This window comes from Sturnira hondurensis, unplaced genomic scaffold (genome assembly GCF_014824575.4).
Source record: "Sturnira hondurensis isolate 20B ecotype Veracruz unplaced genomic scaffold, ASM1482457v3 Scaffold0009664, whole genome shotgun sequence".
Taxonomy (NCBI): Eukaryota; Metazoa; Chordata; class Mammalia; order Chiroptera; family Phyllostomidae; genus Sturnira; species Sturnira hondurensis.
Window position 1 is genome coordinate 1571238 of NW_028082295.1, and position 17489 is coordinate 1588726.

At 40.6% G+C, this 17489-nt stretch overlaps 1 protein-coding gene across 50 annotated transcripts in view; it reads left to right on the forward strand.

Annotated features, from left to right (window-relative positions):
* The window catches only part of MAP4K4 (mitogen-activated protein kinase kinase kinase kinase 4), a 199304-nt gene extending 195104 nt beyond the window's left edge, over nucleotides 1-4200 (forward strand). For all 50 annotated transcript variants that reach the window (XM_037057278.1, XM_037057291.1, XM_037057274.1 and 47 more), the window contains one exon: nucleotides 667-4200. In XM_037057278.1, coding sequence (XP_036913173.1) covers nucleotides 667-750 — 84 coding nt within the window. In that variant the 3' untranslated portion in view covers nucleotides 751-4200. The remainder of the gene's footprint in view (nucleotides 1-666) is intronic.
* Nucleotides 4201-17489: the final 13289 nt, after the last annotated feature.

Below are 17489 nucleotides of genomic sequence, written 5' to 3' on the forward strand. Positions count from 1 at the left end.
CCAAGATTTTACCAGGTTTTTGGCTTATATTTTCCAAATGTTATTTAATGTGGCCATAAGTATAATATTTTTTGAACTTCTGGTATTTAAATGACTTCACTGCTCATAATATCATATTCCTCAAAGTATATTACACTTGATCTTAGCCAAAAGGTCAAGAAGCAGTATATTCCTCAAAGTATGTTAATAAAAGATACAAAACTACTTTATGGAGTAATGAAATAACTCTAATATATTTTAGCTTAATTTTTTAAAAGAGAAAAATCAGTTTGCTAAGGAGTCCTCCCCCATTGCCCATTGAGTTTTCTAAGCACATTTATCTTTTAGAAGGCATTTGCAGTGGAGGTAAAAGAAATAACCCAATTATAGAAACTTTTTTATTTTGAAATTCTCACTATATGGCAATGTACAAGGAGTTATTTGACCAGTTGGCCTTCTTAGTTATAATAAAAATTGGCTACAGATGATCATTCCTTATGAATGAAAAATTGACATCATCCCAGATTTTCTTTTGAAAAGAGCATTTTGTATTTCAGCTTCTGCATATGGAGATGTAGAGGTTGTTAGTGGCTTGGGGTTACCTGCCTGTGAATCGCAGGAAGCATTGCTTCTTCAGGCAGTGTTGTGTTTTCGCAGTAAACCCCACCTTTTCTCTTGCTCTTGCAGGTGTTCTTTGCCTCTGTTCGGTCTGGTGGCAGCAGTCAGGTTTATTTTATGACATTGGGCAGGACTTCTCTTCTGAGCTGGTAGAAGCATGGCAGTGAGGATCGCTGGCCCCAGAGTCTTCCAGATCCTGAGAACTTGGAATTCCTGCAACTGGAGCTCAGAGCTGCACCGGGGCAGTCCAGGACAGCTGTGTGCACAGACACCGCACATGGGGTTTTCTCCTTTCCTTCCCATTCTTCCTACCAGTTTATCCCCAATATTTTTTAATTCAAAAATAAATCGAGGCTGCAATGCAGCTGGTGCTGTTCAGATTCTACCATCAGGTGCTATCAGTGTTTTGGATTGAGCATCAGGCCAGAAAGCAAATGCATTTCCTTCAGCTCCAGAATTCCTTGTCTCTGAGTGACTCTGTTGTTTGGGTGTCTGAAGGTGGAGACCATGAAAATGCCATTGGTTTGTTGAAAGTGGGCACAAGGAGGTGTAGAGCGGTGGTCTTGATGAGCCGGTTGTTGAGGCAAGAGCAGATTTAATATAGTAACATTAACAATGTATTTAATTGACATTTCTTTTTTGTAATGTGACAATATGTGGACAAAGAAGGGGCAGGTTTAAGAAGTTAATATTTATAAAATGTGAAAGACACAGTCACTAGGATACCTTTCTTTGTGGATGGGGCTCGGGAGGCAGGGTGGGGTGGGTTGAGGGTGTCCCATTTTATTTGGATTTCTTTTTGCCTTCATCAAGAACTCAGTCATTTCTCTGTATACCAGGTTTTGCCTAAATCATGTGCAGATGGTTCTTCAAAAAAAAAAAAAAGAAAAAGAAGATGTGTACATTTGTCTAATGACTAGAACTTTGTTGTGTGACAGTATTAGCACTGCCTCAGTTAAGGTTTAATTTTTGTTTAAACCTAGAAGTGCAAAAACAGTTTTACCACAGTCTGCACTTGCAGAGGAAAAATATTTTTTTCAATCACATGTTTATTTTTTTGCCTACCTCATTGTTTTTAATGCATTAAGAGGTGGTTTCGTTTATATTTGTTTTGGGGGAAAACATTAATGCTTAATTTAATCTTAATACCAAAACTATCAGGTTGAAGTTTGACTGTTATTTGTCACAGGTCTCAGTAGGCACATGAGAATTTGCCTCTGAAGATGAGAAATGGCCATAGGGCTTCATCATGCTGACTGATGCAATCTTCTAAGTAAAGAGAGTAGAAAGCTTTGTTTTCACATATTCATGTTAGTGGTTGGTGGACCACTGTAGCCTTCAAGAGGCCACATTGTTCTCAGTTCAGGGTTTGGTAGCAGACAGGTGATGATATCAGAATAGTCACACAAACTGTTCATTTTGCAGGAACTTTTCCAGGGGGGTGAGGGTATTTCTCTTTTCTAAAAAATGAAATGCACTAAAACTATTTTAAGAATGTGGTTAATACTGCTTATTTGTAAGATGTCATCTTCCTTTGCTTTAGGTGTAATATCAAAGCCCTGGGTTTTCTTGTTCTTTGACTTGTTCTCTTGTTCTCTCTCTCTTTTTAAAACCAACTTTACTTCATGAATATGTTCATGACATTGTAATAAATGTCTTGGGTGATAATTTGTTTCTTGGCTCCATGGTCACTCAATTCCTCCGAGGGTAGCAGCCTCTTGGGAAAGGAATGAGGCTCAGCATCACAGGTCTGCCATCTTCCTTTGTCCTTTTGGGTTCTGAGTGGGAGGACTTTATCAAAGCTGCTTTGAACTCTGTGTATCAAACAGTAGGTTAGTGTTTCATAGGCATAATCTTTCTTTATGGTTAATTTTCTTTTATAACATGAAGATGGGGAACTTACCTCCCCCAAATATAAATCATTTGCACCTATTTGCCAAGGCTGTGCCCAAAATTCTCATCTTATTTGGCACCCATTTTGACCACTGTTACTCTCTTTCCTGGCTCAGCATTCTTGCCAAAGGCTATTTTTTGAATTACGAAAATCTAGTGAAAAAGATAAATGCACTCATAAATGCAGTAGCAACAGTTGGTTGTATATACCTACAAAGGCAAGATAACCTGAGAAAGCCTTCCTTACTTCTAGAAGGACAAGGTGATGGAAATGGTTTGTCCATTTGTATGACTTTGGAGTAATGCTAATGTCCAAAGTAGAAAAAACTAGTTCTTTTCAACTAATTTGTTGTTAACATAGAGAACAAGATTGAAGAGTTAATCTCACCTTTGGAAGGGACTTTTGAGATAGACCAGATTCTATCATCACAGGACTTTACTCAAAATCAAATCACTGGGGGCGATTTTCTACCTGTTTTTGCTTTTCAAGTAAGATACCATGTGTGTGCTACCATGAACACAGATGTACACCAAGAGGAGGATGAACCAAATGGTTGGGTCCATTGTGGCCCCTTCCATGGCTTTAGAGAGAGGTGAAAGTTTGGCAGGTGTCTTTGAAAAAATAACTAAACTTCTGATATCAAAATGGAAGTGATAAAAAAGGGAGAGACATCCCAGTCTTGATTTTCCACAGACTTGAACCTCAATATCAATAACACAAGGGGTGTCATGCAGATATTGGAAATGGTATATCATTGGAATTACTGAGTGTTTAGAACTTGTCAAAAACTAGGTTCCCTCCGAGATGTGATGGGGTCTGAGCTCAAGGCAGAATAGTGCCTATTCTACTTTCCCAACTCACATACCTGTCACTCTCTTGGTGTTTGGGTGGAAGAGAAGTGACCTTACTGGTGGGTCTCATTTCCTCAGCTGGCCTGGCTCTGTGTCCTTGTGGGGTGGGTTCCTGGTGTGTGCCCTCCTTGGCTGTGGTGTCACCTTGGTCTCACCACCTTGTCAGCCAGACTACATTGCTACAGCTTAAAGCAGGTGCCCAATTAGGTTTCTTCATAAAAGATTGTGAGCTATTAAAATTTCATCCTTCTGGAGAAGGGAAGATTTTGTTCCTTTAAAAAGGTAATGACTTCACACAAGTGCCAGGATGGCAAAATTACAAAAGGAAGCAGTATTATGGTGATAGCATCAAACATGGAACATTAAAAACCATTATAGTGGTGCTCTTCAAAACAAAAAATATGTCTCTAGGTTTAGTCAAAGCTTTAATAACTAATGTCTTTCTGTATTTAAATCAGAGTAACTCTGTGTTCAGTGCAGTGTTTTTACTTTTTTTCTTCATACCCATGTTATAGTGGAGAAAATGTTTACAAAAATGGTTTTGTTACACTAATGTGCATCACATATTTATGGTTTATTTTTAATTGACTTTTTTAAAGGGTTATTTAGGTTTTCCTCATAAGTTGTAGTTCACTTATGGTAATTCATATCCCTAATTCTGCCAACTATAAATTTGTTAAACAGTGATACAAACGACAGACTGCGTTAGAATTACTGATCCCAGACTGCAAAGCTGGCTGGCAGCAAGTGCACAGCCTTCTTTTTTATTCTCACTGCTAACTTGTCTTCTGTGTGTTATGAAAATTACTGTTGTTCCTCTCCCTTCTTTTCCTTAAATAAAGTAAAAATGACATCTGTTATCTGTGGCATGAGTTTCGAATATATTCTGACCCTTCTGAACATTTTCTTCCTTTAAGGATCCATATTTTATGCATACCTCCTGCCCCAGTGCCACCCCAGCTCCAGTGGGTGACTCCCATGTCCTGCCATCTCCCATAGGAGGAATTTCCCAAGGAATTACCAGACATGGGCAGTGAAAATAGCAAACATTTGTTCAGAGATCTTAGAATGAAATTGATAGTGGGCTCTCAATCACCATGTTTTTAAAGCCAAAAGGGAGTAAAGCTGGTCCTTAAGGAAGAAATATGGTTTTATTTTTGCAAGTCTGAATTGGATTGAAAAGTAAATTAGCATTTTGTCTGTACCTAATAGGACAATCAGAGTAGTCCTTTTTCAAAATGGTACATACGTACTAACTCAGGTCTCATAGTCAGTGCTCCTTTTTGTGCGAGGTCATTGGCTGAACCCTTCAGTTGTGCCCCATCAGTTCCTCCATTGGTCTGGCAGGAATGATCCCCATGGGCAGATCTGAGGCCACATCTTTGGGATCAGCACTTTGCCCAAGCCTCCAGGGTTACCGAGAGGTGCCTGTGGTACGTTATCATCTACTAAAATACATTCATAAAGTAGCTCCTCAGTGCTTCACTCTAGAAACACATTACTTCTCTCAGGTGAAAATAAAATTGTATATATCTAGGCCATCAACTGAGTGAGGTTTTTCCTTTGCTACTAGATGTTTGTTGTATCTGGTGCATAATTAGGGATAAAAACCTGGTGGGGTGCTTGTTATGGGATTACTGTTCCAACTTCCTGCTGCATTGGCTGAGAGGTTGCATAAAGGAAGCAACCAGGACAGAGTTACCTGCCATAACTGACACCAGCTCTATGTTTTGGTGCCACATTCTTGGATGCAGCGACATTGTTTTCTCTGTTGAGCATGAAGCCACCCTCTCCCGTCCGGGCCTTAGTTCTCACAGGTCCCTGCCACTCTGCTGCAGCTTGGCTTGCTGTCATTAACTGTGAAGCCTCATGATCCTCAAGTCCTGTCTCCTCCTCTGCGTAGTTGTAGGAAATTTGAGTTTCATGGTCCAGCTCAAAATTACATAAAATTCTTCTCTTTGGGTCTAAGTCATAAAACTCTGTCTGCATGCCTAATAGAAGTCCTGTGGAGGGGTGTGGAGGGCAATCTTGCTCCTTCCTTATATTAGTTTGGAAGCTGGACATAACTATAAACATTAGAGACTAGTATTAGACAACATTTTTATAATAATTGACACTAAACATTAACTTAATTTCTTTTATCAGCTTTGAGATGTAGTACACATACTACAAAATTTATCTACTTAGAGTTTAGTGGCCTTTAGTTTATTCAGACTTGTGCATATGATGCCACCACAGTCAATTTGTAAACAATTGTTATCACCCCAAGAATACACTCCACACCCCTTTGCTGTTATCCTCTCATCCCCTGCATCTCCCTAACCTACTTAAACTTTAAGCAACCACTGATGTGCTTTCTCTTAATGCAGATTTGCCTCTTTGGAAGTTTCATATAAATGGAGTCATATGATATGTATCCTTTTTGAATGTCCGTGTTGATTTCACGTAGTGTTTTTGAGGTTCATCCATGCTATAGCATGAATTCATACTTCATTTCTTTTGGCACCCTTGGTTCTTACCCTTAGTAATGGAGGCCTTCCTTCAGCTTTAGGACTAACCACCTCACTGACAGCTGGGTTCCAGCCTCAGATGAAAGCTGTGGAGTTAACCTTTTACCAGAACAAGCAACTCAACCCCAGGCATGGATTCCTGCTGAGATGTGTTTTCAGTTTGAGCTCTAGACTTAGAGACACAATGATTCCCCTCCTTCCAAGAGATTTAGGTGCTAAACACAGTGCTTATCACAGGTCAGATACAGGGTTGTCAGGTTCTGAAATGGTGACTATTCTGGAAGCTTACCTGCTTTGTAGGACACTGGTCCTGTTGCCCACAGAGAACAGGCCTCCAACCCCCTGGGTAAGCTGGGGAATGGTGAACATTATTCCTGGTGTTAAAGGCCTGGAACATGGTACTCAAGTTCTCCCTCTAACTTAAGTGTGCTCATGAAAGCTGGTCCTGCAGAGCCAGGTCTTTTTTTTTTTTTAAAGATTTTTATTTATTCATTTTTAGAGGGGAAGGGAAGGAGAGAGGGAGAGAAATATCAATGTATGGTTGCCTTTTGTGAGTCCCCTGCTGGGAACTGGCCTGCAACCCAGGCATGTGCCCTGACTGGGAATCGAACTGCGATCCTTTGGTTCGCAGGCCTGCGCTCAATCCACTGAGCTACGCCAGCTAGGGATGAGCCAGATCTTTTTTTATCCTGGGTAAGTAAATAATTACAGCTGTGATGTCTTGTAAGGGCCATACCAACACCTCTCTATTTTACTGGCATCAAGGGCATTTCTTTGTGCCGCCTTCCATAAGGCCATCTTTTATAGGGCACATTGAGCAAGTGTGGGCACTAGTAAACTTCTGGGAACTTGGTTTCATTTTGGTCACTAACAAGTTGAGCAACCACTGGGTGCTCAACAGTCTTAAGGTATGGTGTTCCTGAGAGGAAATGTAGGGGAGTGGTCTAAAGGGGCACCTTTGAAATGGTGTTTTTACTGTTTGGTAGTTAGCTAATTCTTAATGAGAAAGGTGAGTAAAGGAAATTAAACATTGAGGTTAATAAATTAGGGAGCATAAGCCTGTTTGCTTCACCAGAAATCTACAGCTTCACATCTCCAGAGGCTCATAGCATTGCTCAGCCAAGGAGATTAACACTCTTTCCTTCCTTTGTCAGGTACCAGATTGTGAGGGTGAGGGAAGGCAGGCACATACACAGTAGAAGTCAAAATGGTGCAGTGGTTGGTGCTTAACAAAAGAGGTTCATCAATCCAGCTTGGATGGGAGATGGGCCCGTCAAAAAAGCACAAATGCTTGGGAAGTTGATTGGTTCTTTTGAAACAGCACCTGGTTTGTTCCAAACCCAAACTAATATAACCCCGGGAGAACAAAGAGGCATGCTTGTGATCTCTCTCCCCCCACCACTCTGCCTGCCCACCCTCCGTCCCTCCCTCCCTCCCTCCCTCCCTCCCTTCCTTCCTCCCCCGCTCCGTAATGCGCTCACTTCCTGCATTTTCATTCTCACCTCAGAGCGTGAAACTGTGGGTCTAGCAGCTTACAGGGCCGGCAGAAGACTGCATGGGCTCAAAGGACAGAATTTAATAGGAAGCAGAAACTCTGGATACTGGCTTTTGTTTTGAGCTTGCTGAGGACATGGCTGAACTTTTTCCATGGTGGGATAGAGGGAGATGGGATATTGGAAACCCAGGAGGCAAGATTGTTTCCACAATCTTGCCACACCACAATCTCCCATGTGTGGGTCCTTGAAACGTTTTCCTCACAGTCCTGTGAAAGAATCTGATTTATAGTGACAACAGTGATTAGTGTATTCTAGATGTTAAAACAGAGACTTCATTTATGTGCATACAGAAAAGATTGGTACTCTTTATCTAAAAGAGCAATGTGGCGGCCACGAAAGCTCATGTAAGTTTGGACTATAGATAAAACTGAAGCAAGAGAGATGGTACCCCTGCTTTGTTAGGTTGCACTTGGCTGGATTTACTCACAGGATCTAGACTAACTGTAATTTTGGCATGGTATAGAGACACTCCAGGGAAAGGCTCCAAACTAGTTCCCATAAAGACTGGTTTTTAAAAAAGGTAACAAAATTAATTAGAATTATGTAAGTTCTAATTAAGAATTATGTAAGGATCATTCATTCTAGTTTGGGGTTGTTAACAGTGAAGATTACAAATAATTTGTGCATGTTTGCTGTGCATAAGGCACACAATAAGGGCTTTTACACCTGTCCTCTCAGTCTACAGGACAGAAGATTCAGAGTACTCACTTGTTCACTTGAGTGTATTTGGAGATAGCAGATGAAGGAGGGGTTGCTCAGCAAGATGCCAAGTGGTAGAGCCAGGAACAGTGGATTGAATCCACAGGGAGACAGAATCTGTCTCCGTTAGAAAAGGCACAGTCATAGTTGTGCAAGAGGTTGAAATGGGCAACTTGGCTGGCCACATCTATGCCCTTGAGGCTGTCTTTGTTAAGATGTGGAGAAGGTCCCTTGAGGTGTGTTGGGACTAGATATGTACAAGGCTGGTAAATAGCTCGAGAGCCATTAGAACATTATTGAACCCACATACAAATGGCTTTGGAATTCCTTGAACATATGAATGGATTTTTTGAATAAACAGGTATTTAGGTGATGATCTTAAGAGTTCCTCCACCTGCAGGAGAAACGGGATAGGCAGTGGCGGAGATGGGAACTTTATCCAGGACACATTTGATTCCTCTTTCCCAGTAATGTGTCTGGCTCCCCAATGAACTCCACAGCCACCAAGTTCGGAACCCTGCAGACTCCCCCCCACCCACCACAGGAAATGGGCAGGTCCTGCTGGATCTGAGAGCAGGCCAAGTAGTTCCATTTGGTCCTAGAGGGCTTTCCACATTTAGTCCTCTAGAGAGCAAAAGAGAAATGATTGCACATTCCCAGGCCCAGGTCTGTCCCAGGTTTTCAGCCTTGTTGAAGAAGAGAAATGCCAATATATAAAGCAGAGAAAAAAGGTATTGGTGTGGATTTTAAGTCCAAATTTATAATGTTCTTTAAAGATGAAACAATACCAATACTGCTTTACTATTGGGGTTAATGGATAACGGCAGTCAATGTCTATATCAAATTTATTATTCTTTTTAGTTCTCTGGAGATAATTTTGATGTTGACAGGTGTATGATTGCAATTTTTAAACTGTTAAACTTGCAAGGAAAGGACCTGAAATATGTATAAAGTCAAAATTTGGGGATTTTTTTTATGCGATTCAGAGATAGCTGCAGAAACTTTCAAGATGTGCAGAAAAAATAAGTTAACCTGTTTTGTTGGTCTCTAGTATAAAATATAACAGACTTCATTGTGCACGTTTAAACTTTTTAAATAGCCTTGTCTGGTGTGGATCAGTTGGTTGGGTGTTTTCTCCCAAATGGGGAGGTCACCAGTTTGATCCTGGTCAGGGCACATGCCTAGGTTGTGGGCCTGGTCCCTGGTTGGGGCACATGCAAGAGACAGCTGAGTGATGTTCCTCTCTGACATCGATATTTTTCTCCCTCTCTTCCCCCTCCCTTCTCCTCTCTCTAAACATAATTATTTTTTTAAAAGATTTTATTTATTTATTTATCTTTTAGAGGGGAAGGAGAGAGGGAGAGAAACATCAATGTATGGTTGCCTTTTGTGCATCCCCTGCTGGTAGTTAGCCTGCAAGGAACCAGCCTGCAACCCAGGCATGTGCCCTGACTGGGAATCGAACCGCGATCGTCTGGTTCACAGGCCCGCGCTCAATCCACTGAGCTACGCCTGCCAGGGCCTATATTTTAATTTTAGATGTATTTTACTTACCTCAATATATTACAAAATATTTCAACATGCAATCAAAGCACTTTAATTTTTCTAAAATTATTTTGTACTAGTTTCAGGTGTACAGCATAGTGGTCAGACAATCATACTTTGCAACATGGTTCTCCCAATATTTCAAGTACGTACCTGGCACCATATATAATTACTGCACTATTGACTATATTCCTGTTGTACTTTACACCCCAGGACTGTTTTGTAACTACAAATTTGTAGTTCATTTTCACCCCATACCCTGCACCCCTGCACTCTGGCAACCGTCAGTCTGTTCTTCGTATTTATGAATCTGTTTGTGTTTTATTTATTTATTTTGCTTTTTAAATTCCACATATAAAGTTACATATGTTTGTCTTTCTCTGTCTGACTTACTTCACTTAGCATAATACCCTCTGGGTCTCTCCATGCTGTTGAAAATGCTAAGAGTTGAGTGTTTTTTTTATGACCATGGTACATATGGGGTGGGCAAAAGTAGGTTTACAGTTGTGGGTATGCAAAAGTTTTATTCTTGTATTATTAATTATTATATTATTTTCCATATGAACAACTGTAAATGTTGTTTTTCCCACCCCTGCATATACTGCCATTTTATCCACTCATCTACTGATGGACACTTGGGCTGCTTCAGTATCTTGGTGATTATAAATACTGCTGATATGAACACAGCTGCATATATCCATTTAAATGAGTGAAAAACACTTTAATTTTTTAAAATTCTTGTTCTGTCTTATATTCCCAGCCCTGCCCCACACTTTAAATTTTTAAAGACAGATTTCCACTGGAATGTTACCTAAGATGAGGGGAGCTACAGGGATGAAGGCAAAGATCTGATCCGTTCCATTCAGTCATATTTTCTTCTTGAAAGTTGATTTTTTTCAATACAAAGCTTTTATTTCCTGGTTTTATAACAACAATTGTGGGAGAGTCAAAGATAAGCATACCACACAATTTGCAAATATTGAGGGGCCAATTTGGCAGTGCCTGATGTGTAGTAAGACCTTGTTCTGCCCTAGGAGAGTGACATGACATGCTTTAGCACAGCAAGTCTCCCTGCCTGCTGTTCCCTTCATTTCCTCAAGAGCACAGGGAAGAGGGATCCTATTTAGGTTTTTCACATACTCCACAAGAAGTAATAAACTGTAGGTAAAATCTGTGCAGCCAGATAGTTCTCTGTCCTGAGGAAGGTCAGTGTTTTAGACAAATGCTTGTCCACTGCCAAAGAGTAATGTTCAGTCAGGAACCTGTGAGTCATGTGACAGGAGCAACAAGGGCCTCATTCTGCTGAGAATTGGAAATTGTCAGAGATTTCTCATATTTGTGGAGAAAACCCAATCTATGTCCAGTCATGGGTCCTGCCATTGTGTGATCAATGAAAGAGTTGGGCCCATGAGGTGGAAACAGAAGTGTAATGGTAGCTCCAATTCTCTGCACCCATGCCCTATTCATATATACCTTATTTTGCCATGTACAATGTACACTTTTTTTGGCCCAAAGTTTTTAGGGAAAAATAAGGATGTGCATTATACATGGGTATAAAGATTACATACTATGGGTATAGTAATTCATGTATAATCCACACAGAAATGTGGGTGCATATTATACATGGCAAAATACAGTAACCTCATCATGGACTTTGAGAGTTTTATTCTTGAATTCCTCTGTATTGTCACAGAACTTGAGGATAACGAGGTGTCTCCTCTGAGTCCAGCTCATAATCTCCCTTGGGTAGAACTACAGCTCCCTTGCTTTAATTTATCCATGTAATGCTCTGAAATCCTTCTAGAGAACTGGGCACAGGTGTTTCTACCACAGTGTTAATGTTGAAGTCATCATTTTTGTGAATCGGATGTAACAGAGAGAGTGATTACCCTGGGCTTATCACATTGGACCAAATTCTTAGAAAATATTCCCTCAACATCAGATACTCAAGTTCAGCTATCTGAGAGCAGATTTTTTTTGCCTGCATAAAAGTTAACATGAAACATCTGCATCAAAATAAGTGTGTTACAGGTTTACACACTAAATAGTTCATTCATTCAATAAATATTTGTAAAGTATTATACTTTGCATGAGCCACAATGTTACATGCTGAGATTATTGTAAAGAGTAAAGGAAGAGGATATAATTGTAGCTCGGATTCCAAAAGGAAGTTTATTATAAGGGATTGAAAGGACATGGCAGCCTCCCCACAGAGTGTGGAGAACCCTGAGGCACAGAGGACAGTGCAACATGGGCTCAGCGGGGAGAGAGGACCCCTTCCAGCTGTGGACATTTAAGTCATCTAGAGTAGTGGCTCCACACCTCAAGCAAGCATCAGATTATCAAGAGGTATTGTTGCAACAGATTGCTGTGCCTTATCCCCTGAATTTCTGACTCAAGTGGTCTGAGGTAGGGCCAGAGAATTTGCATTTCTCACAAATGTCCAGGTGGTGCTGATGCTGCTGGTCTGGGACCACACTTTGAGACCTCGCTGTTCTATAAAGACTGTTTCTTACTTTTTGTGTTGTAATTTTTTCCATTACCATTTAGTCCCTTTACAGCCCCTTTCCCCCCCACACTGTTACCCATGTCCATGAGTCTTTTTTTCCTTTTTGTTCAATCCCTCCACCCTTACCCTCCCCAACCATAACTGTCATCCTATTCTGTATGGGTCTCTCTCTTACTTTGCTTGTTAGTTCAGTTTGTTCATTAGATTCTCCATATGCATGAAATCATATAGTATTTGTCTTTCTCTGGCTGCAGTTGAAGATGGAGATAATTAAGTTAAATGAGGTCATAAGGGAGAGCCCCCAATCCAGTAGGACTGGTGTCCTACGAAGAGACACCAGGAATGCTCACACATGGAAAAGAGGTTATGTGAGGGAAGACACAATGAAAAGATGGCTGTTTGCAGGCTGAAGGGAGAGGCCTCAGGAGAAACCAAATGTGCTGACACATTGATCATAGACTTCCAGCCTCCAGAATGTGCCCTGACCTGTGATAAAATTTCTGTTGTTTAAGTCACTCAGTCTGTGGCTTTTCTTTACAGCAATCTAAGTAAACTAATACAGAGCGCAGCCAAGGTGAGAAACCGAGAGTCCTGAAGCTGGGGAAGGAGAAAGATTTAGAAGGGGATTCTGCAAGTGGAGACTTAAGTAGGTCCCACCAGGTGACACAACCTTTGAAGAGCCGAAGTATCATGGAAAGCATGAAAAACTGAGGTAGGAGGCTAAGCCAGAGGTCCCTAGGTGTCAGAGTCTACAGGTTGGTCAGTGAATGGAGTGTCTCAAAGGCTGAAGACTTGAGATCTATCTACTGTTTTCAGTTGGCATTAAGCTCCAATGATTCTGGTACAAACTCACAGAAGCTTGAATTTTTCAGCATTTTAACTAGAGGAGGGTTGGAGAGAATTAGATCTGATGTTTAAAAAACATGGGCCATTTCTTGCCCTTAATGTTGTAAATTCAGTATGTTTTGTAGTGTTTATATTAATAATATAAGCTTTAACAATTAAAAACTTATATTATGGAAAAATTTAATATATGTGAAAATAATAGAAAGAATAGACAGACCCTTATGTATTCATCACATTGGTTGAACTATTATCTATTTATGGCCATCTCTTTAGTCTCCCACCCCACTTATGGATTATTTTTTTAATTTAGTTTTCACCTGAGGATTTGCTTTTTTTAAATTGATTTTAGAGACAGAGGAAAGTAGTGGGGAGAGAGAGGGAGAAACATCAATGTGAGAGAGAAACATCAATCAGCTGCCTCCCAAATGTGCCATGACCACCATCCAGCCTGCAGCCTTTTAGTGTATGGGATGACACTCCAACCAACTGAGCCCCCTGGCCAAGGACCTCATGAATGATTGTGAAACAGTCCCCAGATATCCTATCATTTGTTCATAAATACTTCACTATCCATTTCTTTTTTTTTTTAAAGATTTTATTTATTTATTTATTTTTAGAGGGGAAGGAGAGAGGGAGAGAAACATCAATGTATGGTTGCCTTTTTGTGCATCCCCTGCTGGTAGTTAGCCTGCAAGGAACCGGTTTGCAACCCAGGCATGTGCCCTGACTGGGAATCGAACCGCGATCGTGTGGTTTGCAGGCCCGCGCTCAATCCACTGAGCTACGCCAGCCAGGGCTCTCACTATCCATTTCTAAATCCACTAAACCATCATTACAACTAAAAAAAATGAACAAAAATGTCTAAATTTCCTCAGATATTATACAGTGTTCAAATTTCCCTGATGGTGTTGTCAGCAATTTTTAGCACTGTGTTTGAATCTGGATCTTTGTAAGTTTAACACAACATAATTGGTTCATACATTTTCTTTCTTTAAAGCTAGCATTACTGGTATTCCAACAGTTCCAGGTTTTGGCCATTGGGAGCCTGTTTAGTTGGCTCCTGGCTGTTTTAGGCATGACTGTCATGGCTCTGATGGTTTTCCTTTCTAGTGTTACAAGTTCTAGGCTCATTTTGTTCATTTTTCTACCCTAATCCTGGAATCAGTCATTTCTCCAGAAACTCTGAGTTCTTTTAGTGGGAAATGGTATATTGTAACTATAAATAGTGCTAGTGTTGCTCCTTGCTACAAAGTCAGGCATTTGTTTAGAGCTTTCAATGAGAAAAATAGATCATGAATTTATACTGAAATTCAGGACAATAGGATTTTCCTTTAATCTCTTTGGTCTTATCACTTGTATTTTTCCTCTCTCCCATTCTGAAAGTCCTTGTTCCAGATAGTGCCAACAACAGTACTATTCATTGGCTATGACATACAGGCTCAGAATAATAATGTTAACACTGTCACCAACAATATGATCACTGAAAACAACTTAAAGTTTGTTTGGAGGTCAGTTTGGAGAAGACCCTTTCTATAAGGAGAAGAGAAGTATAGGTCAGGGGTTTGGAATTCAGGGGGAAAGTCCATCAGATAAAAAGCTGCTGCGTTCTTTCATCTATGTCCTGGGCAGAGGTCTTTATCTGTGTCTAGGATGGACATCTCACCCTGGAACACAAGGGCTCAGATACCATCTTGACTGCTTATAATCTTCCTGAGGCATAAAGGTAGAACTGCTTATGGTTTCCTAGAGTCAAGGTGGGTCATATCTTCAGTTCCTGAAACAATAGCTTTTACATGCATTGATTACTAAGCTTATTAGCTATCACCTAAACTAAAATTTTCCAACTCTTGAGTCCCTCATCAAAGTGGTCAATGAATATGTAATTTCTCTAGGTTATGCCCAGTGCACCCTCTGAAGAGCATGTACCATTTTGCACTTTCACCAGTAATGTATGAGAGTAGCTGTTACCCCAGGGCCTCACTAGCAGAGTAGATTGTTAAATTTAGAAATGGTATATCGATATAGTTTTAATTTGCATTCTTCTTACTGTAAAGAAGGTTGAACGTTTTTTCAAGAGTTGAAGATCCACTTACATGGGATCTAGGTTACATCTGCCCTTACATCTAGGTTACACTCTAGGTTACATCTGCCCTCCCCTGTATCTCCTGCCTTTCTCAGCTGTCATTGTTAGTCTGGGCAGGTAGGCCAGGTGTGGCAAGCCCCACCAGCATATACATGGCTATGTGCTTGAAGAGTTGGAGTCAGGACAATCACCCTGGCACCCTGCAGGCACAGATACTAGCATTACTAAAACACTGGCCAAGTTCTTCAGGTATGCAGAGTAACTCAATGGCCCTGCTCTGCTTCTCCTTCCTCCAGCGATGTTAGTAGAGGGGACTTCCATGTTTTGGGGCTTCTTGGCCTACACCCTGTCCTGAAGGTCATTCCACACCTGTACAGTTTGAGTTGACATCATTATATACTAAATCTGTCTATATATATTGGGACTGTTTCTGGATTTTTCTGTTTTCCATTAGTTTGTCTTCTCATTTGCAAACTTCAGTGCTGAATGATGGAGACTGTATAATTTGTTAAATTTTTTTCTTGATTTATTAATTTGAACTATTTATTAATTCCTTGATAAGAAAGACAAGGCTTTGTCAAATTTACTCCTCATTTTTCTTATCCTTCCCCTACTGTGGGTACTCAGTACTCTTGAGAGCAAGAGGACTAGTTAGGCTTCAGGACTTACACAGAAAATCACCAGCTCAAACCTTCACTTGACACTTCTTTCTGTCTGTCCTAGCCTGCAGCCTGCCCCATAGAAAAGCAGAAATCAGGGACTTTCTCGAGGAATGAGACATTTACATGTCAGCTATGCTGCTCTGATCTAAACCCAGGCTGAGGAAAATAATCTGCCATTGTTAGTTCATGTGATTTTTAAGGAAGATTACCTAAAGCAGCATTTTCCAAACACTGCTCTGTGGAACACGGGCTTTGCCAGGTGGTAACATGACTTCACCAGCAAAAGGAAGTCCATGATTAACCAAATGAACACGTGCACAGTAAAAGGCCTGAGAGGGAGAACCTCATAGGAACCAGTCTGTTCAACTCTGTTTAAACTAGCCTTGGCCCAAGGTCTTTGATGCTGAAAGCTTTGCTGACAAATTTTTACCAAAAGCACACACAGGAAATCCACTTTTCCATTTGTCATCCAGTGCTGTTTTCTAGAAAAAAGTCATCTCTTGTGCTGCTCATGGTCCAAAATGCTTCACAAAACAAGTGTCTTTCCGAATTTGTGCAGAGAAGTGAGTGGGAACTGGGGTGTTTGTCCTTTTCTGATGAGCAAGCGGGGCCATATGACTTGTTCCCCTTTTTGCTCAAGGAAACTCTGAGTCAAACTTGATACTTAGTTTTTGTAAAGATATCAGTCTCTATGATTAAAATATTTCCTTCCTTTTTCCTAGTCTTACTGTTTTGATTTTATGTACTACATCTTTGGTAAACCCTCTCAAAAATGTTTTAGGAACAGTCAAGGCCGAAATGTGTTTCAGAGGGAAAGCATGACTAAGAAAACCTGACTGATATGACATTTGGTGTTGACAAGTGATAATATAATGTCTATGGTCATGTAGATTCCACAATACAGTCATAGTGTAATCACACATTTGTGACATGTTCCCAGCTGTCAAAATGTTAAGGGGTTTCCATGGTAAGATAATATTTGGCTTTAAAAATCACTACAATGTTCTTTTGCCTTGGTGACATATTTGATGGCAAAAGGAAAAACCTCGGGGAAAGTATAGTTTTACATTTCTGTTTCTTGGGGGAATGTGGACTACATTTAACCAAGAGAATAAGTAGTTTCGACATGTTTTACTGCAAGGTGCAAATTTCATCATCAGAGGTGGTTGGCTGTTTCCATAGGCTCCCCTTGAATGTGTTTCCACATCTAGCACATACCATACTGTTCTTAGGTCATACTCCCAGTTGGCCATTTTAAAGTCACAGTGCACAATCCTAGCTCAAGAGGAAATGAAGGGAAGCTGAAACCAGAGGGAAATCAAGTCCCAGGCTCATGCAGCCTGTCACCACTCAGCCAAAAAGCAGACAGGGTTTGGAGTTACAATTGCACTTCTGTTAGTATCAGAGGTTAGTGATCAGAGAAGGTGGCAGGTAAAAGTCCTAACATCCACCTTCCTCTTGAACTTTCAGAAGCAAGTTTATATAGGGGGATGCAGGGATTTCAGAAAGGGAAATTTCTAAGGGGAATGCAGACATGCGCTTTCTCTTGGTAGTAAGGGGAGAGGAAGCTTAAAGAGGAATGGCACAACTTCCTCCCTAGCTCACTCCCTTTGCTCTAGTGTTATCTCTTTGCATTAGCATTCCACTCTTCCCTGGACACCTGTGGTTTATGGCCAGGGAGGCTATGCATTTTCTGGTTAGGGATGGAAGGTATAAACCATTTGCCTTTGTGTGTCC